At 39.3% G+C, this 18,901-nt stretch overlaps 1 protein-coding gene across 1 annotated transcript; it reads right to left on the reverse strand.

Moving 5' to 3' along the window:
* Positions 1-15,037: 15,037 nt before the first annotated feature.
* Positions 15,038-18,752, reverse strand: Ufc1 (Ubiquitin-fold modifier conjugating enzyme 1). Its single transcript, XM_028183629.2, has 4 exons — positions 18,547-18,752; positions 17,710-17,841; positions 16,300-16,467; positions 15,038-15,182 (listed from the first exon to the last, which is right to left on the reverse strand). The coding sequence occupies exons 1-4, from the start codon at positions 18,667-18,669 to the stop codon at positions 15,096-15,098; spliced, it is 510 nt and encodes a 169-aa protein (XP_028039430.1). The 5' UTR covers positions 18,670-18,752; the 3' UTR covers positions 15,038-15,095.
* Positions 18,753-18,901: the final 149 nt, after the last annotated feature.

The raw sequence follows: 18,901 nt of genomic DNA on the forward strand, positions 1-18,901 counted from the left end.
ATATGACACGTTTTTGGTTGTTACTTTTTAATGCACTGATGGGTGGACCAGCTCACATCCCACATGGTGTTAGGCGGTTACCGGGGCCCATAGACATCTACAACGTAAATGCCACCACCCACCTTGAGATATGAATTCTAAGGTCTAGTTACAACGGCTGCCCCAACCTTCGAACCAAAATGCATTACTGCTTCACGGCAGAAATAGACAGGGCGATGGTACCTACCCGTGCGGACTCACAAGACGTCCTACCACCAGTAATTACGCAAATTACAGGGTTTGATTTTTATTACACGATGTTTTTCCTTCACCGTGGAACTCAATCTTGAACATTTACGAGAGAAATGAGACGTGGTATACTTAAATTTGGTTTATGATTGCCTGTCTATGACCTCAAAATTGGATTTGAGCACCTGTATTTTGAGAGATCCTTTGCATATAAATGCTTTATTTGAATATTTAATCACAAAATCACACAAGTTAGGGACGAGCAACTTTATTTCTGCAGTGAAGTGAACACGCGTTCTTGTTTAAAGACTTCCCAATCTTCGCCCCTGCCATTGAGGAGGTCAATTAAGTCATAAACATGTTCCCAGGTAGATAACATCCATTTTTCATTACCGTGAACACCTGTAACAGCTTAAATAAACCGTGTACTCATTCAACAATCCAGTGAAATGTAATAATGTTAATAACTTACGCCAATCTGTAAATGAAAGCGAATTTTAAAAACCATATTTAGTTTTCTTAAGAGAACCATTTTGAAAATTAAACTTCAGTTGTTTATTTTTAAGCTTTTCTCTTTTAACTTTGTGTACTTTTTTTTATTGCTAATTGGCTGGACGAGCCACAGCCCACCTGGTGTTAAGGGATTACTGGAGCCCATAGACATCTACAACGTAAATGCGCCACCCACCTTGAGATATGAGTTCTAAGGTCTCAGTATAGTTACAACGGCTGCCCCACCATTCAAACCGAAATGCATTAATGCTTCACGGCAGAAATAGGCAGGGTGGTGGTACCTACCCGCGCGGGCTCACAAATGGTCCTCCTACCAGTAAAATCGTTTAACTTAGTGTTGCGTTAATGGCAACCATAACCAATGGGGTCGCGATTTCGACGGCTTAGATTCGGCGGAACACTGCTCTTGCTAGGACCAGTGTTAGCATTGAAAGACTTCCCACGACACGTTTTCATTTTTTTAAATTCATGTAAACTCACCGTTAGCTGAAATAAGTAAATGATAATTGAATTACAAAATGAAAAAAGAAAAAAGAAACAAATTAATTGTTTGTCAGTAAAGTCGTCTTACGGACGATAGTTTTACGTGATGACGTCAGTAGCGGAACTAATCGAACTCCTAGCTGTGACGACACGCGGAAGAGAGATAAACGTGTCACAAGCTAACGCTTTGTTTTTATTGCCGTATAGGCAGACGAGCATACCACCTGATGGTGATTGGTTAGAGTCGCTGTTGGACTTCAGCAATGTCAGGGGCAGAGCCAAGCCGCTGCCTACCATTTAATACTCTCCACAAGCCTCGTTTGAAGAAGGACATGTCATAGTGCTTGGGAAACACCGTGGAGGGGAGCTCATTCCAAAGTCGGATGGTACGTGGTTAAAAAGATGTCTGGAAACGCACTGTTATTACCGCAGTGGCTCCAGGTAGTATGGATAGACTATACTCCGGTGGCGGACGGTGCGATGGTAAAAACGAGACGATGGTATCATCTCGAAAAAATTGCTCAGAGCACCTCCTTGGGCCGATCGTGCCTCTTTATCGCTTATTCCGCGCTCTCACTCGCACGCTCAGGCTCAGACGGAACGTGACACTTTTTCGTGCGTGCAGCCGGCGTTCGCCGAAAATTATAAGACATTATCACGTCAAAAATGTTTCATTTTATTTCACATATGATTATAAATATGGTTCTCTTTACGTACCGTTACTTCGTGCTGGAAATAAATTTAACTGTCAGTCTTTAACTGGTACACTTGTTAAAACTACGTTATTCTTTTGTTTAGTGCTTGGATGGGTGGACGAGCTCACGGCCCACCTGGTGTTAAGTGGTTACCGGAGCCCATAGACATCTAGAACGTAAAGGCCACCCAACTTGAGATATGAGTTCTGCGATCTTAATTTTAACAGCACAACGCTTGCCCCAGCCTTCACAACAAAACGCATGGCATGGCATTATGGCAGAAATAGGCAAGGTGATGGTACCTACCCGTGCGGACTCACAAGACGTCTTACCACTAGTAATTACGCAAATTAACATTTTGCGCGATCGATTTTTAATACAGTGATGTATGTCCTTTACCGTGGAAGTCAATTGTGAACATTTGATAAGTACATGTATTTCATGAGAAAAATTGGTGTCCGCCTGCGGGATTCGAACACCGGTGCATCGTTAGACACGAATGCACCGGACGTCTTATCCTTTGCGACTTCGACCAATCTAGTCCAAAGACACAATCAACTGAGTTTGGTTCGATTCTGATTCGGTGGTAGATTCAGCGCAGCACTGCTCTTGCTAGAGCCTAGTGTTATCTCTCTCATCCTAAGTCCTGTGGACTCACCTACCAAGCTACGCGTAGTCGAAAAATCATCAAGGATTGGATAGGAAAAGAAACAGGTATTACTGTATAAACGAATAGTATCTTCACAGTAGAAGTATGTAGTTAACTTCTTGTTTCTAGACGTTTGTTCTAGCGACGCTCACGCCGTGAGCACCAATGACCCCACGACACCGTGTCAGCTATGTGAGCTTAATTATTTGACAAAAATGTAAGTTGTACTCACAGCGGCCGTACTATTTAGCTGTTAAAAACAAAACAAAAAACTTATTAGATCGCTTTTGTGTTTTTGAATTTACTATAAAAATTAATTTTAAATGTTGTTTCTTTGTTTTTACAAGTCAGTATAGTATTTATTAGTTGTAAGTGGTATGTAGGTTGATAAATTAATGAAACAAATTAAATAAAAATAAAAATGGTGGGCGTGCAACTTGAAAAAAGTGAAATTTCTTTTGTAGTATTGTAGTTTTCTTCACGTTTCATCCATAAATCATATTTCTTTTGTAATAGGGAACGCTGTGTAAAAGAGAAACGACCTAGCTCGCTTAGTCCTCTCCCTCTCTCCACGGTCGAGTGTTTCGCGAGACGCTCTGTCTATTTTCTCACTCTCGCTCGTCCTAAATTGTATCTTTTCTCTCTAGCCGTAACGAATCTGTCGCGAGTTAAATTTTACTCTCAAAGCGCCTGAAGAAGTTACACTTCAAGAAACTTTGTTATTACAGAACAACATATTGAAGTCTTAATTAAAATTACAACTATAAGTATAATTAGAAGTTTTTAGATATTATGCATCTTCCACCTCCTTGCTTCGACTATATTACTATCACGACACGTCAATCTGCTCTCGGCGACGTAGACCGCCTCACTCTCGGCCTTCGGCTTTAGCGACATTTTTGCAACATTACAGGAGAACCATTTAAAGTTTAAAATTTGGAAAAAAATATCATTTAAAATTTGGAAAAAAATATCATTTAAAATTTGGAAAAAAATATCATGACCCAAAAAATTCTTTAGATATTCGAACAGGATAAACTTAACAGAAGTTCAATTAAAGACATCGAACTGTTGATGCTGATGCCATATAAAATGCACCTTTAATTACAGAGATAAATGTCGCGTGTTAACCGAAATGACGCTTAAACCAAATAGCATTTCACTCCTCCGATTCTATTCAACATATTGAAAGTATTCGACACTTCGCTAACATCCTAATAGGTACTCTACCTACGACACATGAACAATATCTGACAAACGTAATACAGGTATCATGCGACAGAGACAACGCTATAGCCGACCTAAGCCGACTGTCTCTTTCCAACGACCGAAGTGCAACATTTATTGCCGGGCACTGTACAGCTTACATGCCAATATAAATGAAAATACTTAAATCAAATTATATTCCAAACTCTTACTGGCTCTGTGTCGTTGCCAACTGTGTTCTGGAAAGAAAATTATAACATTAGATGTTGGGGTATTTGAGACAAAGGGCAGATCTTCCACTGAACGGCTGTTGTGTTCTTTAGACCTATGCAACGATCCAAATGTTCGGACTTGTACCTTGAAAATGTGTTATGCCCGATATCAAAATATCTTACTCCCTATTATACCCAGAGATTTTATGGTTTTTTTAAATAACAATCCAATATCCATAAAGTAAAACTATATAGTTTGATCTGGAATCTAACTATAGATTTTTGAATTACAACAGCAGACCTGTATTAATTTTAATTAAACTAAAATATAATTGTACTCATAACAGTTGCTCAGTACTCAATTTAACAAACAAAACTTGGCCACCCTATTACGCTAAAGGTTCATTTCTTTTCGCAAATACACCTAAACGCAGTGAAAAAATTCAATACTTAGGTATCAATACAGCCAAGTCTTCATTTTTTTATTGCCTTTGTAGGCTGACGAGCATACGGCCCACCTGATGGTGAGTGGTTACTGTCGCCCATGGACTTAGGCAATGCCAGAGGCAGAGCCAAGCAGCTGCCTACTAAATTTTATTTAATTCCCTCACCATTTTTCCTACCCGCATCCCCTTCAAACCGTTCGCTATTAATCCTAGAAAGAACGCACCGTAACATACAAGCGCTCATTAAATTACTTACTGTAGTAGCTGATTTTTCAGACTGAAATTAGATGGATAGATTAATAGTAAATGAATAATAAGATTGAATCCTTTACTATGGTTTGAACATGGTCATGTTCTCGTCCGTTCTAAACAAACCTTCCATACAGATGGAACGAATGGGTCGAACGAATTATAGATCCAATATTATTAGTACGTAGATTCTTTTTTTCCCACTTAATCGTTGGTAAATTAAGACCGATTTCAGTTACCGGTAGGTGAGCGCATAGGGCTCAACCTGAGAGAGCTTGCTAGCACTAGCCTTAACAAGAGCAGCGCATGTGGAAATGGAGACTAGGAACAAAAGCATCTCTAGCCTATGTAGCGCCCGTGTTCAATTATTCCGATCCTGCGGACAGAATGGAAAACAGTTGACGTCGCCCAAAACACGTCATTTCGCATGCACCGGTCGTGGTTCTCGTCGAACCTGTCGCTTGCGACGAAGGGCTCGGCGAGTAAATTAACCCACAGACACCGCCCACTGAGTTTCTCGGCGGATCTTCGCACGTTTCCGATCCGGTGGTAGACTCTGCGAAGCACGGCTCTTGCTAGGGTTCGTGTTAGCAACTTCGTCAGGTTTGAACCCCGTGAACTCACCTACTAGTTAAGGTTACGCTGAAATAGCCTCTCAAGGCTATCAGCATAGGTAGGAAAAAAAATTTTCAATTATTACCCTAGCGACCTCTAGCAAACAGGGTACAAATCTAATGGGTTCATTGGAACCACTGTGCCTAAGCCCTGCACCATAGGAGAAGCTGCCACAAATTAATTAATAAAAAAAGTGAGCTAATTAAAAATTAAATACGTTCTGTTGACTCACCACAGCTGAAGGAGTCTGTAAAAATATATTTAATATCAAACATTATAAGAACTTCGAGAAGGAATCAATATTAATACTGATTTATCTGCTTACAGTGACAGCTACTGATGAATTCTGAAACAAAAATATTTCTATGTTAGCTTTTAACGCCTTCAAGATTCAAACTGGTGGTAGGTCCTCTTGTGAGTCCGCACGGGCAGGTACCACCACTCCGCCTATTTCTGCCGTGAAGCATAATGCGTTTCGATTTGAAGCGTGGGGTAGCCGTTGTGACTATACTGAGACCTTAGAACTTATATCTCAAGGTGGGTAGCGCGCTTATGGTGTAGATGCCTATGGGCTCCAGTAACCACTTAACACCAGGTGAGCTATGAGCTCGTCCGCACATATAAGCAATAAAAAAAGACCTTCACAATAAATGCTAAATTCAGAAAAAATATGGCTGCACTCACTTCCGCCGCGGCTGAGTTATTCTAGACAGGAAACAGAAATAAACACATTAATATAAAAATAACTAGGAACAAATCACGCACGGTCATCTGGCCCCAAATTAGGATTCCCTGTGTTATGGGTATCAGAGACTGATAAACATACTTGTATATATTTTAATTTATATATAATATTGTTACGCGCTGGGGTTCGGGATAAATAAAAATTCTACCGAAGTACAAATGAGAACTGTATTAACACTTAAAACACTTAACAAACACTTTAAAATTCTTAAATCCACTTCTTCCGTTCGCTATTTCCCTTCGAGTAGATCCGATTACTAACTGACTGCGTGCCATCACTGCAACGCTTTTATAGTCGATACGACATCCCTTGAATTACCGAGAGCATTCCTCACAACTCGAGTATTTTCGATGTGTGTTCCGCTATCTGACAATAGATGGCACTGTACTTCTCAAGCGTTCTGGATGTTTCTAGATCCTTTGATATTCATTTTGGCTCTTTGGCGATATATGGCGTTACTCCTGCCGGCGTAACCATATATAACTAGTCAGGTCATAAGTATTGTCACACAGTAAAAACTTTTCTTTTAGAATGCTGGCCACAAAAAAGTTTATTGAATTCGAATTTCGAATTGTTCATGAAAACAAAAGTGTATACTTTTAGAATTTTACTCATTTTTAAATACGGAGTGGACGCTTAAAGAAGACCGTGTTGCAGTTAATGCGTTGCATCGTTGCGGTTACGCGCCAATTCAAATTTATAACATACTGAAAAATTTGAATATAACCAAAAGATTCGTTTATCGTTCCACCAAACGATACAATGAAGACTCTAGTGTAGATGACAGGTCAAGAAGTGGTCGCCCTCGGTCTGTTAGGACTCCAGCAGTGATAAAAGCTGTGAAGGCGCGAATTCAAAGAAATCCCAAACGTAAGCAGAAACTGTTGGCCCTTCAGATGGGGTTAAGCAGAATACGCTGAAAAGGGTGTTAAATGAAGACTTAGGGCTTCGGGCATATCGAAGAAAAACAGGACATCGTTTGAATGCTTGTCTAATGGACCTGAGACTGAAGAGATGCCACGCTTTGTTGAAGCGGTACGCGGGAAAAAAATATCGGGAAATTCTTTTTTCGGATGAAAAAATTTTTACCCTAGAAGAGAGCTACAACAAACAAAATTATAAGGTGTACGCACACAGTAGTGAAAAAGCGAGCAACCGTATTCCGCGTGTCCAACGAGGTCATTTTCCATCCTCGCTCATGGTATGGTTGGGAGTTTCTTATTGGGGCTTAACAGAGGTACATTTTTGTGAGAAAGGTGTAAAAACGAATGCAGTTGTGTATCAAAATACAGTCCTGACGAACCTTGTGGAACCTGTTTCTCATACCATGTTCAATAACAGGCACTGGGTATTCCAACAAGATTCGGCGCCAGCTCATAGAGCGAAGAGCACACAAGACTGGCTGGCGGCGCGTGAAATCGACTTCATCCGGCACGAAGACTGGCCCTCCTCCAGTCCAGATTTAAATCCGTTAGATTACAAGATATGGCAACACTTGGAGGAAAAGGCGTGCTCAAAGCCTCATCCCAATTTGGAGTCACTCAAGACATCCTTGATTAAGGCAGCCGCCGATATTGACATGGACCTCGTTCGTGCTGCGATAGACGACTGGCCGCGCAGATTGAAGGCCTGTATTCAAAATCACGGAGGTCATTTTGAATAAACTTTAGTATCATAAGAATCTATGTTTTGTTAAGTTCATTTTGGTATATGAATGGTTACATAATGAATAAACTTGTTTCAATTATTTTACATTAAACAGGTGACAGAATTTATGACCTGACTAGGTAGATAATAAACGCACAGACAAAGAGCAAACAAACCTGTTCATTACACAATGTTTGCCCGATGTGGGAATCGAAGCCACGACCCTTGGCGCAACGGTCAGAGGAGCTAACCACTGCACCACTGAGTCAGTCGAAAAGAAACTGTTTCCACGATTAATTGAAACAACTTTATACGCTTTAATCTGGCGTTTTTTTACGATTCGTTACGTCCGTGACCAAGGAAAGGACCAGTGCTCGATACCATGTAACATATTTTTTTTTAAAGGGATTTTATGACCTGGTAATTAAGACCTACGTCATGTCCTTATTTACATTCTTATTTTTATGATAAATGATAATATGGAATGAAATGAAGATGATAAATTTGAGACATTAATCAACTGGGATGAAATTAAATGAAACGAGATGAGATGATACGGGATGAAAATCTCAGTAAAATGGTGGTCATTTACTGAGATTTTTTCAGTGGACTTTTTGGAGGAACTCGAGAAGTTACGTCCAGCAGCTTTGTTTCATTTTCCCACATTTGTGCACTTTCACGGAAACTAAACAGTTAATAAACCACCGTTATTACACATTTAAACCTGAAGAAACACTAAATAAACAAAATAAAACAAATCACACAACTTCACTCCTCGCGTTCCCGCCAAAAAGTCCACGTTTTTATTACCATTGTAATGACAGCTACCGTCACAATGGTAATAAAAAGATTTTAGGTATATTCGTTTCCGAATTATTGGAAACATGGTAAGTTGAAAGATTCCAGATGTGATATAATCTTCCAAAGTAATTTTCATTAAATACATCTCCGATTAACTTGAAAACTTTAACAAGGATTAAGGACCGGTGACGTTACAATAATTTAATTACTCCATATTATTTCATAAACGAAGAATAATTAGATATAAGTACACCTTTGAATCCAAACGAAACTTACATTCGTGTGGTGTGTAGCCATCATAAAACACAAGATATTTGACAGATGCCTGAATCCCGCTTAAGACATTTTCAGGATAAGCTTGCATATATACAAGTTCCGAACAACCTTCGGAGCGTCGGTCTACCGAGCAATATCACCCGCTCGCTGGAAAATCTTCCCTTGTCGTATATTCCCCACGATTTGTTCATGTTACATTGCGTGTCGTAAAACGTTTTTGTGTTACATTGCGTGTTTCAAAGACATCCGGTTATTGAAACCGGCATTACTTACCATCTTTGTTTCCTAGAATCAATCCTTGTATGTAAACTTACCGAGGCTATATCTGCTGAGCTCTAAAAGAATAGAGAATGTTTATGAAATGGTTTTTGGAACAGTTGGTAAGGATCTTGTTAATAATGTCTGCTACATTAGATTTGAAATAAATCATTAGTGGTGTAGCGAAGGGTCATAGCTTCGCCGAATGCGAAGGCGACCGCAGTGGCGCTCAGCTTGAAAGAATTTGCTAATACTAGCCCTAGCAAAAGCAGAGCTGAATCTACGACCGAATCGCGAACAACTGAGAAGATCCGGCGAGAAACTCAATCGGTCCACGAACTACATAACCTACATACGCATGTGTCTAATGCTGCCAAGATTCCGGCTTGGGAATGAGCTCCCCTCCACGGTGTTTCCCGAGCGCTATTACATGTCCTTCTTCAAACGAGGCTTGCGGAGAATATAACACGGTAGGCAGCGGCTTGGCTCTGCTCCTGGCATTACTGAAGGCCATGGGCGACAGTAACCACTCACCATCGGGTGGGCCGTATGCTTATCTACCTACAAAGGCGATAAAAACAAAATAAAAAATAAAGAATTCCAAACGGAAGAAGATGTAACTAAGTGTACAGGGGCGTCCCACTAAATGCGACGTTAATGCAACTAAAGCCCGGGGGTAAGAGCTATTACTTTTTTTTACTACAGATTTACGACCCTAAAACCCACCTGGTGTTAAATGGCTACCGAGACTTATAGACATCAATAACGTAAATGCAGCCACCCTCTTTGAGACATGAGTTCTAAGTCGCAGTTTTACAGTACAACGGTTGCCCCACCCTTCAAACCGAAACGCATTAGGTACTGCTTCACGGCAAAACTTTCAGAGTGGTGGTGGTACCTACCCGTGCGGGCTCACAAAACGCCCTACGGTCAGTAGTGTATTCGAGAAACATGTTAAGTATTAAAATCCGGGTGTAGCATTTAATAACTTACCACGGACGTGTTTGCGGAACTCTAAAATAATAAAGAATTTGATTATATTTGAGTTAAACGTGCATATTGTATTCAAAATTTCCTTAGTGTATAATAACTTACCGCAGGCGAGACTGTGGAACTCTAAAATTAAGAAGAACGTCAGCATATTTGAGAAATAAATTGTGGAATTAAAAACTATCCTACAATTAATGTATTTACTCACCGCGGCCGCATCTGTAGAGGTCTAAAATATGGCAGAATTCAAATATATTTAAGTAAAAAATAATAAGTATTAAATCAAGTATCCAAATAATAATTTTTATACAAAAAAGACATACCGGATCTTCTGATTTCTAAAAATAAATACGTTTAATTTTATATTGTGTGACATTGTTTATTGTACTCTCTCAATATATGTCAGGGAAATATTGAGGATAAGTCTTTTGGCTGAATGGCGAAGAGTTAATTGAACTTATGTAACTTATTTAACATATTTTGATTTTGTTAATATGGAGGGTTGAAATAAGGAGCACCATCTCAGTGTATTACAATTGTCCGCTAAAATGGAACCAATTAACGTGGCGCCTTGCTACTGTGGCCATTTTAAAAACAGCGCCATTAACTAGCACGCTTGAATCTTGTTATATACACATCGTTTCCACTTCCTACACTAGCGCTGAGTCTTCGAACAACAACCTGCTGTTTACAGATGGGCACCTTTTCAATTTGTCCGCTACACAATATTGGACTTATTATTATTATTATTTTTTTTATTTATTGCTTAGATGTGTGGACGAGCTCACAGCCCACTTGGTGTTAAGTGGTTACTGGAGCCCATATACATCTACAACGTAAATGCTCCACACACCTTGAGATATAGTTCTAAGGTCTCAGTATAGTCACAACGGCTGCCCCATCCTTCAAACCGAAACGCATTACTGCTTCACGGCAGAAATAGGCGGGGCGGTGGTACCTACCCGTGCGGACTCACAAGAGGTCCTACCACCAGTAATTACGCAAATTATAATTTTGCGGGTTTGATTTTTACTGCACGATGTTATTCCTTCACCGTGGAAGTCAATCGTGAACATTTGTTGAGTACGTATTTCATTAGAAAAATTGGTACCCGCCAGCGAGATTCGAACACCGGTGCATCGCTCGATACGAATGCACCGGACGTCTTATCCTTTAGGCCACGACGACTTCAAAATTTATTACCTTATTAATATAATATTATTAATTTATTACCTCTATCCTCCATATTTTTTAATTAGTATCTTTGAAAATACACTGTCTGTTTGTCTTTCAGTCCACAGACCTTGATTGCTAAACGTAAGCCTATCCAAGCCTCGCCACATCGACCGATCCGAGAGATTGCCACGATGGCCAAATCTCACCAGTGCAAGAAAAAGAAATACAAATCACTGGACTTAGCTTCTCGGGGTATTTAAATTTGTCTTTTTATTCGCACGGCGGCATCTGCTTGGGTGAACTCATTTTTAAGCCGTACTTTATGATCTTTGTGATGCATTAAGATTCCTTCATTAAGAAGAGCACTTGTTAGATATCCTAACGTGAGCATAGTTACGCCGCGCCGCTTGACGCGGATAGGGGTTAGCGGTAGGCAGCGGCTTGGCTCTGCCCCTGGCATTGCTGAAGTCCATGGGCGTCGGTAACCACTCACCATCAGGTGGGCCATATGCTCGTCTGCCCTACAAGGGCAATAAAAAAAGATATCAGGTTTGTGTTATAAGATGGAAGACCTTAAAAAACTCACCGCTGGCATCATTTGAACTAAGATTAAGCTCAAAGCAAATATGTATTTTCCTTGATGCATTCTGAAATGGTAAGCACTGATTTTTAGATTGAAATTCTATTGTCATGTGATTTAAAGAGTTGAGAAACTGATGAAAGGCAGAGGAAACAATGCAGCCACTTGGAAGACAAGTACAAAGTTGCTTATTTTAGAGAAGAAACTGTTTATCTGATGCATGAAAGAGGAGTGCATGCGGCAGAGATGCGAATGTTGAGATGGATGTGTGGAGTGACAATAATGGACAAGATAAAGAATGAGCATATCAGAGGAAATGTGAAAGTAGCCCCGGTAATTAACAAATTAAAGAGTAGACGCTTAGCGTGGTATTGACATGTGATGCGTAGAGAGGAGATGCATGTCACTAGGAGATGTATGGAAATGGTAATGCAAGGTAGAGGGGGAAGAGGTCGACCGAAGAAGACATGGATGGAGTGTGTGAATGACGATATGAGAGACAGAGGAGTGAATGTTGAGATTGCGGCTGATAGAGGAGAATGGAATAGAAAAATTCGCTGTGCCGACCCCACCTAGTGAATAAGCTGGAAACAAAGAAGAAGAAACTGTTTATCTGTTAACCCAGGATAAATCGTACTAGAATCTATACTAATGTTAAAAATGTGAAAATATACTTGTTTTCGTCTTTGTTTGTCTTTCTTTCACGTTGAAACTAAGCAACTGGTTATCTTTTTTTTAAATAGGTAACGTGGCAGGTAGCCGTCTTAAAACTGAAGTTATTTGACAGATACCTAAATCTCGCTAACGACCTTAACAAGATAAGTTCGCATGTATACAAGTTCCGAACAACAACATTCGGACCGTCGGTCTACCGAGCAATATCACCCGCTCGGTGGAAGATCTTCCCTTTGTTGTTAAAGCCGCAGTAACTATAACTACAGCAGATTGGGGGGAATAGAGACTAGAGTTAGAATAGAAAATAATCTGGGATGTCACAATACTCTTAGTGAATTGTTAGATTTAACTTTGTTGAACCGAAAATGACTTTTATTTAGTGTTTAAGAATATTAAATAGTTTAATTTAGTCATCAAAGTTTTGTAACTCATCAAAGATATAAAAAACTTAAATACATAAAAAAGGAAAAAGTTATTAGGTCGCGTAGCGTGTCTATGTCCAACAGTGGACTAAAATAGGATGTTAATGGCCATGATTAAGGAGAGTGACATAGGCTTTTTTATTGCTTAGATGGGTGGACGAGCTCACAGCCTGTTGGAAACCCAACAAAATGGTATAAAACCTTTTTTATTGTTGTCGTTGTGGTTTTTGACATTACATTTGAAATTTGCATTTTGGAATGTCTTAGTTTTGTCATTCTCTTTTCATCCGTGCTATTGTACGCGATTTATAAAATTTCTAAAATATACAAATTTTATACGTGCAATCCTCGCGAGTTTATTTATCAAGTTCCTTGCTAAACCTAATAATACAGTCCACTACATAAATTGGTCCTTCGAGCCGGATATTAATGTTAAGTGGTTAAGGCCCATACACATCTACAACGTAAATGCCACCACCCACCTTGAGATATAAGTTCTAAGGTCTCAGTATAGTTACAACGGCTGCCCCACCATTCAAACCGAAACACATTACTACATTACGCAGAAATAGGCTGGGTGGCGGTACCTACCTACCACTAGTGAAAAATAAATACAAATATATTCCGCAAAAACATATACTTCTAATGTAAAAGCAATTTTAATCCCGTTTACGCCCCACATATAATCGAAGAAGACACTAAAAATATATAGGTACATATTATTTTAAATCAGGGGCTGAGAGGTTATTTGGTTTAAACGACATTTTTAGTACTCTACAGGAGAGCCATTTAAAGTTTAAAATTTGGGAAAGAATATCATAACAAAAAATAACTTCTCCAGCTATTTGGCTAATAGAGTAAACTTAATTGAAGTTCAATTAAAAACATCGAATTGTCGTAGTTAATACCAAATAAAACGGACCTTTAATTACAAAGATAAATCGCGTGTTAAGCGAAATGTCGCTTTGTCGCGTGTTAAGCGAAATGTCGCTTAAAACAAATATATATTATCGTCGCTTTTATAATATTTACCTGTACATATAAATTTGGTTTTTCAAATACAATTTTCGAATATAATCAAGCCAGTGTGCGCTTAGCGTTTCATATAGAATTTCAGTTTCAGCAATAAAATTGTTTATCGTGAAACTAAAATTTATTATTACACGTTGTAAATTCTTAACTTGATATTCGGTTTCATTGTTGGGCAGTTATACGAGTAAGATCGATCGAGTATCCCAAAAGCGGTTTTGAGCATGGATGTGGATAGGCGGCAATTCCACAATTCGTGGCGCCCTAAAGTATAAAGCATCTATTTAATGTACAGACTGACTCGGCAGGTTGTGGGTTCCGCATTGGGCAAACATTCGTGTCAACAGCTTTGTTTGCTCTTGGCCTATGCTTATCTATATCTGTACTAATATATAAATCTACAATGGTTTTTTACGGAAGTTCCGGTATAACTACTGAACCGTACATCCGATTGACTTGAAACTTGGTATCCATAAAGAAAATACATGTACTTAATGGATAGGTTAATATTTATATGAGTGTTGGACTCCCTACACAGTTGTGAGGGCGTTAATGATGAGAATCTTTGTGGGGGTGAGAAATAATAATGTTAATTTTAAATGCCCAGCGATGCGGACGGGTACAGCTAGTATCTATATATGTATACATTTAAACGTATATAAGTATTTATGTCAGTCTCTGGTACCCGTTATTCCCGATCCTGCGGACAGAATGGAAAGCAGTCGACGTCGCCCAAAACACGTCATTTCGGATCCTCCCGATCCACTAACGGTGCTTTTAGGCACTGCAAACACCGGTCATCGTTCTCGTCGAACCCGTCGCTTGCGAGGAAGGGCTCGACGAGTAAACTAACTCTCAGACACAGCCCACTGAGTTTCTCGCCGGTTATTTTCAGTGGGTCGCGATTCCGATCCGGCGGTAGATTCAGCGAAGCACTGCTCTTGATAGGGCTAGTGTTAGCAAGCTCTCTCAGGTTGAGCCCGTGAGCTCACCTAGCCGCGCGTATATGGAATAGCCTCTTAGATTACCAGCGAATAGGTAGAAAAAAAAACATCGTTTGATAAAAACCAATTCCACAATTTTTTTTCGTAATTACTATACAGACATAGCAACAAAAACAACAACAATAAAACGAACTCTCATACAAATATATACAATAATTTTATTTACATATAATTTTTTATACAATGTTCAATTTGTTCATTTCGCTTCCTCAGTCTTCTCTTTGTACGTGACAACGCCTTTCTCGATCATCTCCGGTATTTCCACCGCCAGCCAGGGACCGAGCTAGAAAGGAAAGTGTAATTGGCAAGTTGCAGCAGCTTCCAAGAAAGATTTACATATCGACGCTTGAAAGGCAAACGTGACTAAGCGACAATGCGTGAACTTTACAGTAGACTAAAATTTAAACCTGAAATACCTGAAAAAAACTCTATTTTAACGAATCTAGTTGTAGGATTGAAATGATTTTAATAGACCTAGAAATATATATTTTTTGCGAATCGAATATGGTTATTGCCTATCATTTATGTATAAAGCAGTTATTGTCGCTTAGTCACGTTTGCCTTTCAAGCGTCGATATAAATATATTAACTACACTAATCAAACCCAGGAAGTTTCTGAGCCGATAAACAACAAACGTAAGTCGTCGTGGCCTCAAGGATAAGACGTCCGGTGCATTCGTGTTGAGCGATGCACCGGTGTTCGAATCCCGCCGGCGGGTACCAATTTTCCTAATGAAATACGTACTTAACAAATATTAACTATTGACTTTCACAGTGAAGGAATAGCACCGTGTAATAAAAATAAAACCCGCAAAATTTTAATTTGTGTAATTACTGGTGGTAGGACATCTTGTGAGTCTCGCGCGGGTAGGTATCACCGCCCTGCCTGTTTCTGACGTGAAGCAGTAATGCGTTTCGGTTTGAATGGTGACCTTCTCCAAGCGAGGCTCAAGAAAGCTACCTAAACTATCATAGCCCATGTTAAATTGTGAGCTGTAATTCTGACAATCGTCAGAATTGGATATCCTTTAAAACTAACAAAATTTTATTTAATTAACTAGCTGACCCGGCAGACTTCGTAGTGCCTCTATCGATAAATAAAAGACCTAAACTTTTGTATAAAATAAACTTAAAAGAAACAAAAGAAATCCGTCCGACGGAGGACACATCAAAGGAAAAACAAAATTGTTATTTTTATTTAATTCCGAGCATTTTCATATTTTCATCTACCTTTTAAACCTTCTCTGGACATCCACAAAATAACTCAAGACCAAAATCAGCCAAATTAATCCAGGCGTTCTCGAGTTTTAGCGAGACTAACGAACAGCAATTCATTTTTATATATATAGATAGATAGATGTATCATGCTATTTTCTTGAGTAAATACCATGAGAACTCACCCCAAGAGCCATGGCATGGGCAATCCCGAACCTGGGCACGTTCCTCGCCCACAACGGCTTGAAATGATCAGTGAGGCATATCTTGCCACCTCGGTACATCTTCGCTGTCTTACCGTCAAGACCAGGCAGGGCTATTTCTGGCGCGGTCTTTGGATATGTTATCGGTATCTGAAATTGCAAGTGTTTATAAGTCTAGATTAAGCCATTACGTTAGAAGGGACTTGCCAATAGACATATTATATTACGCATTCATGAAAATTTTCTACTATGATGAAAAAAATGTCATGTAATAGAAATCAATGGGGAATTTATGCATAATACTTATAGTATTGTACGCCCGTGCGAGAAGATAGTACTATTATTCTATACATTACTACACTGGAGAAATAATGAGTTTCCAATTTAAACAGTTATACAACTGTTACAAGAGATAACATTTTTTTTATTGCTTAATTCAGTGGACGAGCTCACGGCCCACCTGGTGTTAAGTGGTGACCGGAGCCCATAGACATATATACAACGTAAATGCCGCCATCTACCTATTTTTTTCTACCTAAGTTGATAGCCTTGAGAGGCTCTTTCAGGCTCAAACCGGAGTATTGCTAACACTGGCCCTAGCAAGGGCAATGCTTCGCAGAATCTACCACCGGATCGGAAACGCGACCCACTGAGAAGATCCGCCGAGAAACTCAGTGGGCTGTCTCTATGGGTTGATTCGCTCGTCGAGCCCTTCGTCGCAAGTGACGGGTTCGACGAGGACGCTGACCGGTGCTTGTGGTACCTAAAAGCACCGTTAATGGATCGGGAGGATCCGTAATGATCAGTTTTGGGCGACGTCAACTGTTTACGATTCGGTCTACAGGGATCTACTTTGAGTTCTAAGGTCTCGATTTTTGCAGTATAATGACTGCCCCACCCTTCAAACCGAACCACATTACTGCTTCACGGCAGAAATAGGTAGGGTGGTGGTACGTACACAAGCTAACTGACAAGATGTCCTACCACCAGTTATACCATGAAATCGAGACATCAGTATCATGTCTGAAGTTGGAAGACCGATAATTGTCTTCCTGCTAAATAGAGTCCACATGCTCCTCGCTCTTGCTATAAAGCGGTTACTGTAGAAACTGCACATCTTTGATTCCCCAACGTGAATAGGCTGCAATTCACATCAAGCTCTTATACGTACTCATAAGTATGTTATGTGCAATGGCAGTGTTGTGACTAGAAGTGACAATTGAAATTTTCAACGTTGTTATAATAAAGTAGATACATAAGTGAACTAATCTGTTACCAAACTTGTGTGCAATTTCTGTAATTCACTCAATAAAATAATAAAACATCATACAAGTGAATGAGAAACTCATAGCATTCAAATGTTTTTGGTTATAATAAATGAACATTACTCACGTCAAACTCAAGGTCAAACTCATACTTCAGGAGGTTATGAACAAACCAGCATTTGCCGAACCATCTGGTCCCGGTTTTGTCAGACTCGAGACGGAACCAGTCATTATCAGCAGACTTGTTGTTCTGTACGTACTGTAATAATAAATAAAATACAAAATAAAATAAAAAGCCTTTTATTTCTTGCATTTTAAAAAAAAGTGACATTAAAAAAGTGACAGTACGTACTATAGTGTAACATAAAAATATCTATTAATTACTGTTTACGTACACGGATCTTCTGGATGGGCGATTTTTATAGTTCTGGGCTGTATCATCCCAATACCAAGGTGAGCGATAGAATTCATCATGTGGTATCAGCTGTGATAACTTATTGCAAAATACAATATGGTTTTACAAATTTGAAGGGACCCAGGCCTTAAATGAGGTCAAGCCCGATATACTTGGAGACGACTACCTGGAGACATGTGGTCATTCTCAATAGCATTGTATAGAAGCTGTAATTGTAGAATGCATAGCTGCATCTTGATAAGGTTGGGGCACTGAACTGTGTGAGCCCACATTACACCCTACCTTGTTTAACCGGTAAACATTTATCTGGAATTTTCAATGATTTCCTGAACAGACTTTTTGTTGCTTATAGTCAAAATACTTGAACCAAAATAAGACACAAAATACGTATACAAGAAAATTATTATCTGAAGTGAAAGTAATTTTGTGGAATTTTAGGTTACATGTATTTGATGCAAAACACGTAAGAAACTTACAGAATGTTGCAGCATATTCTTGTGAAAGTAAACTAGAATAAGCTGACTCTGTTAATAGTGAGAATTGAAATACCTTTATGAGCGCTTGGTACTCTTCTTTTAATCTGTTCACCCATAGCTCCTTGTCCCTGGGTCCTGCTTTAGTCTGCAGTAGAGGGATGCTACTCAAAGTCCTCTTAGTGCCTTCATCAACCATTATTAATGGATATTAATCATTAAAACATTTCAAATATCGAAATATCAATGTCGAAAATGTACCATAGACCTATATAGTATACTTCATTGAAATGTACACGTTATTGTGTATGATTGAATGTCAAATTTACATTTGACATCAATGGCTTCAGTAATGTGTCAGAGTGGCAGTTACATTTTTCAACAGGAAAGATGACGGAGGTGATACCCATAAACCTTTTCTTTTACATGCT

This window comes from Bombyx mandarina, chromosome 23 (assembly GCF_030267445.1).
Source record: "Bombyx mandarina strain Sakado chromosome 23, ASM3026744v2".
In the NCBI taxonomy this organism is placed as follows: domain Eukaryota; kingdom Metazoa; phylum Arthropoda; class Insecta; order Lepidoptera; family Bombycidae; genus Bombyx; species Bombyx mandarina.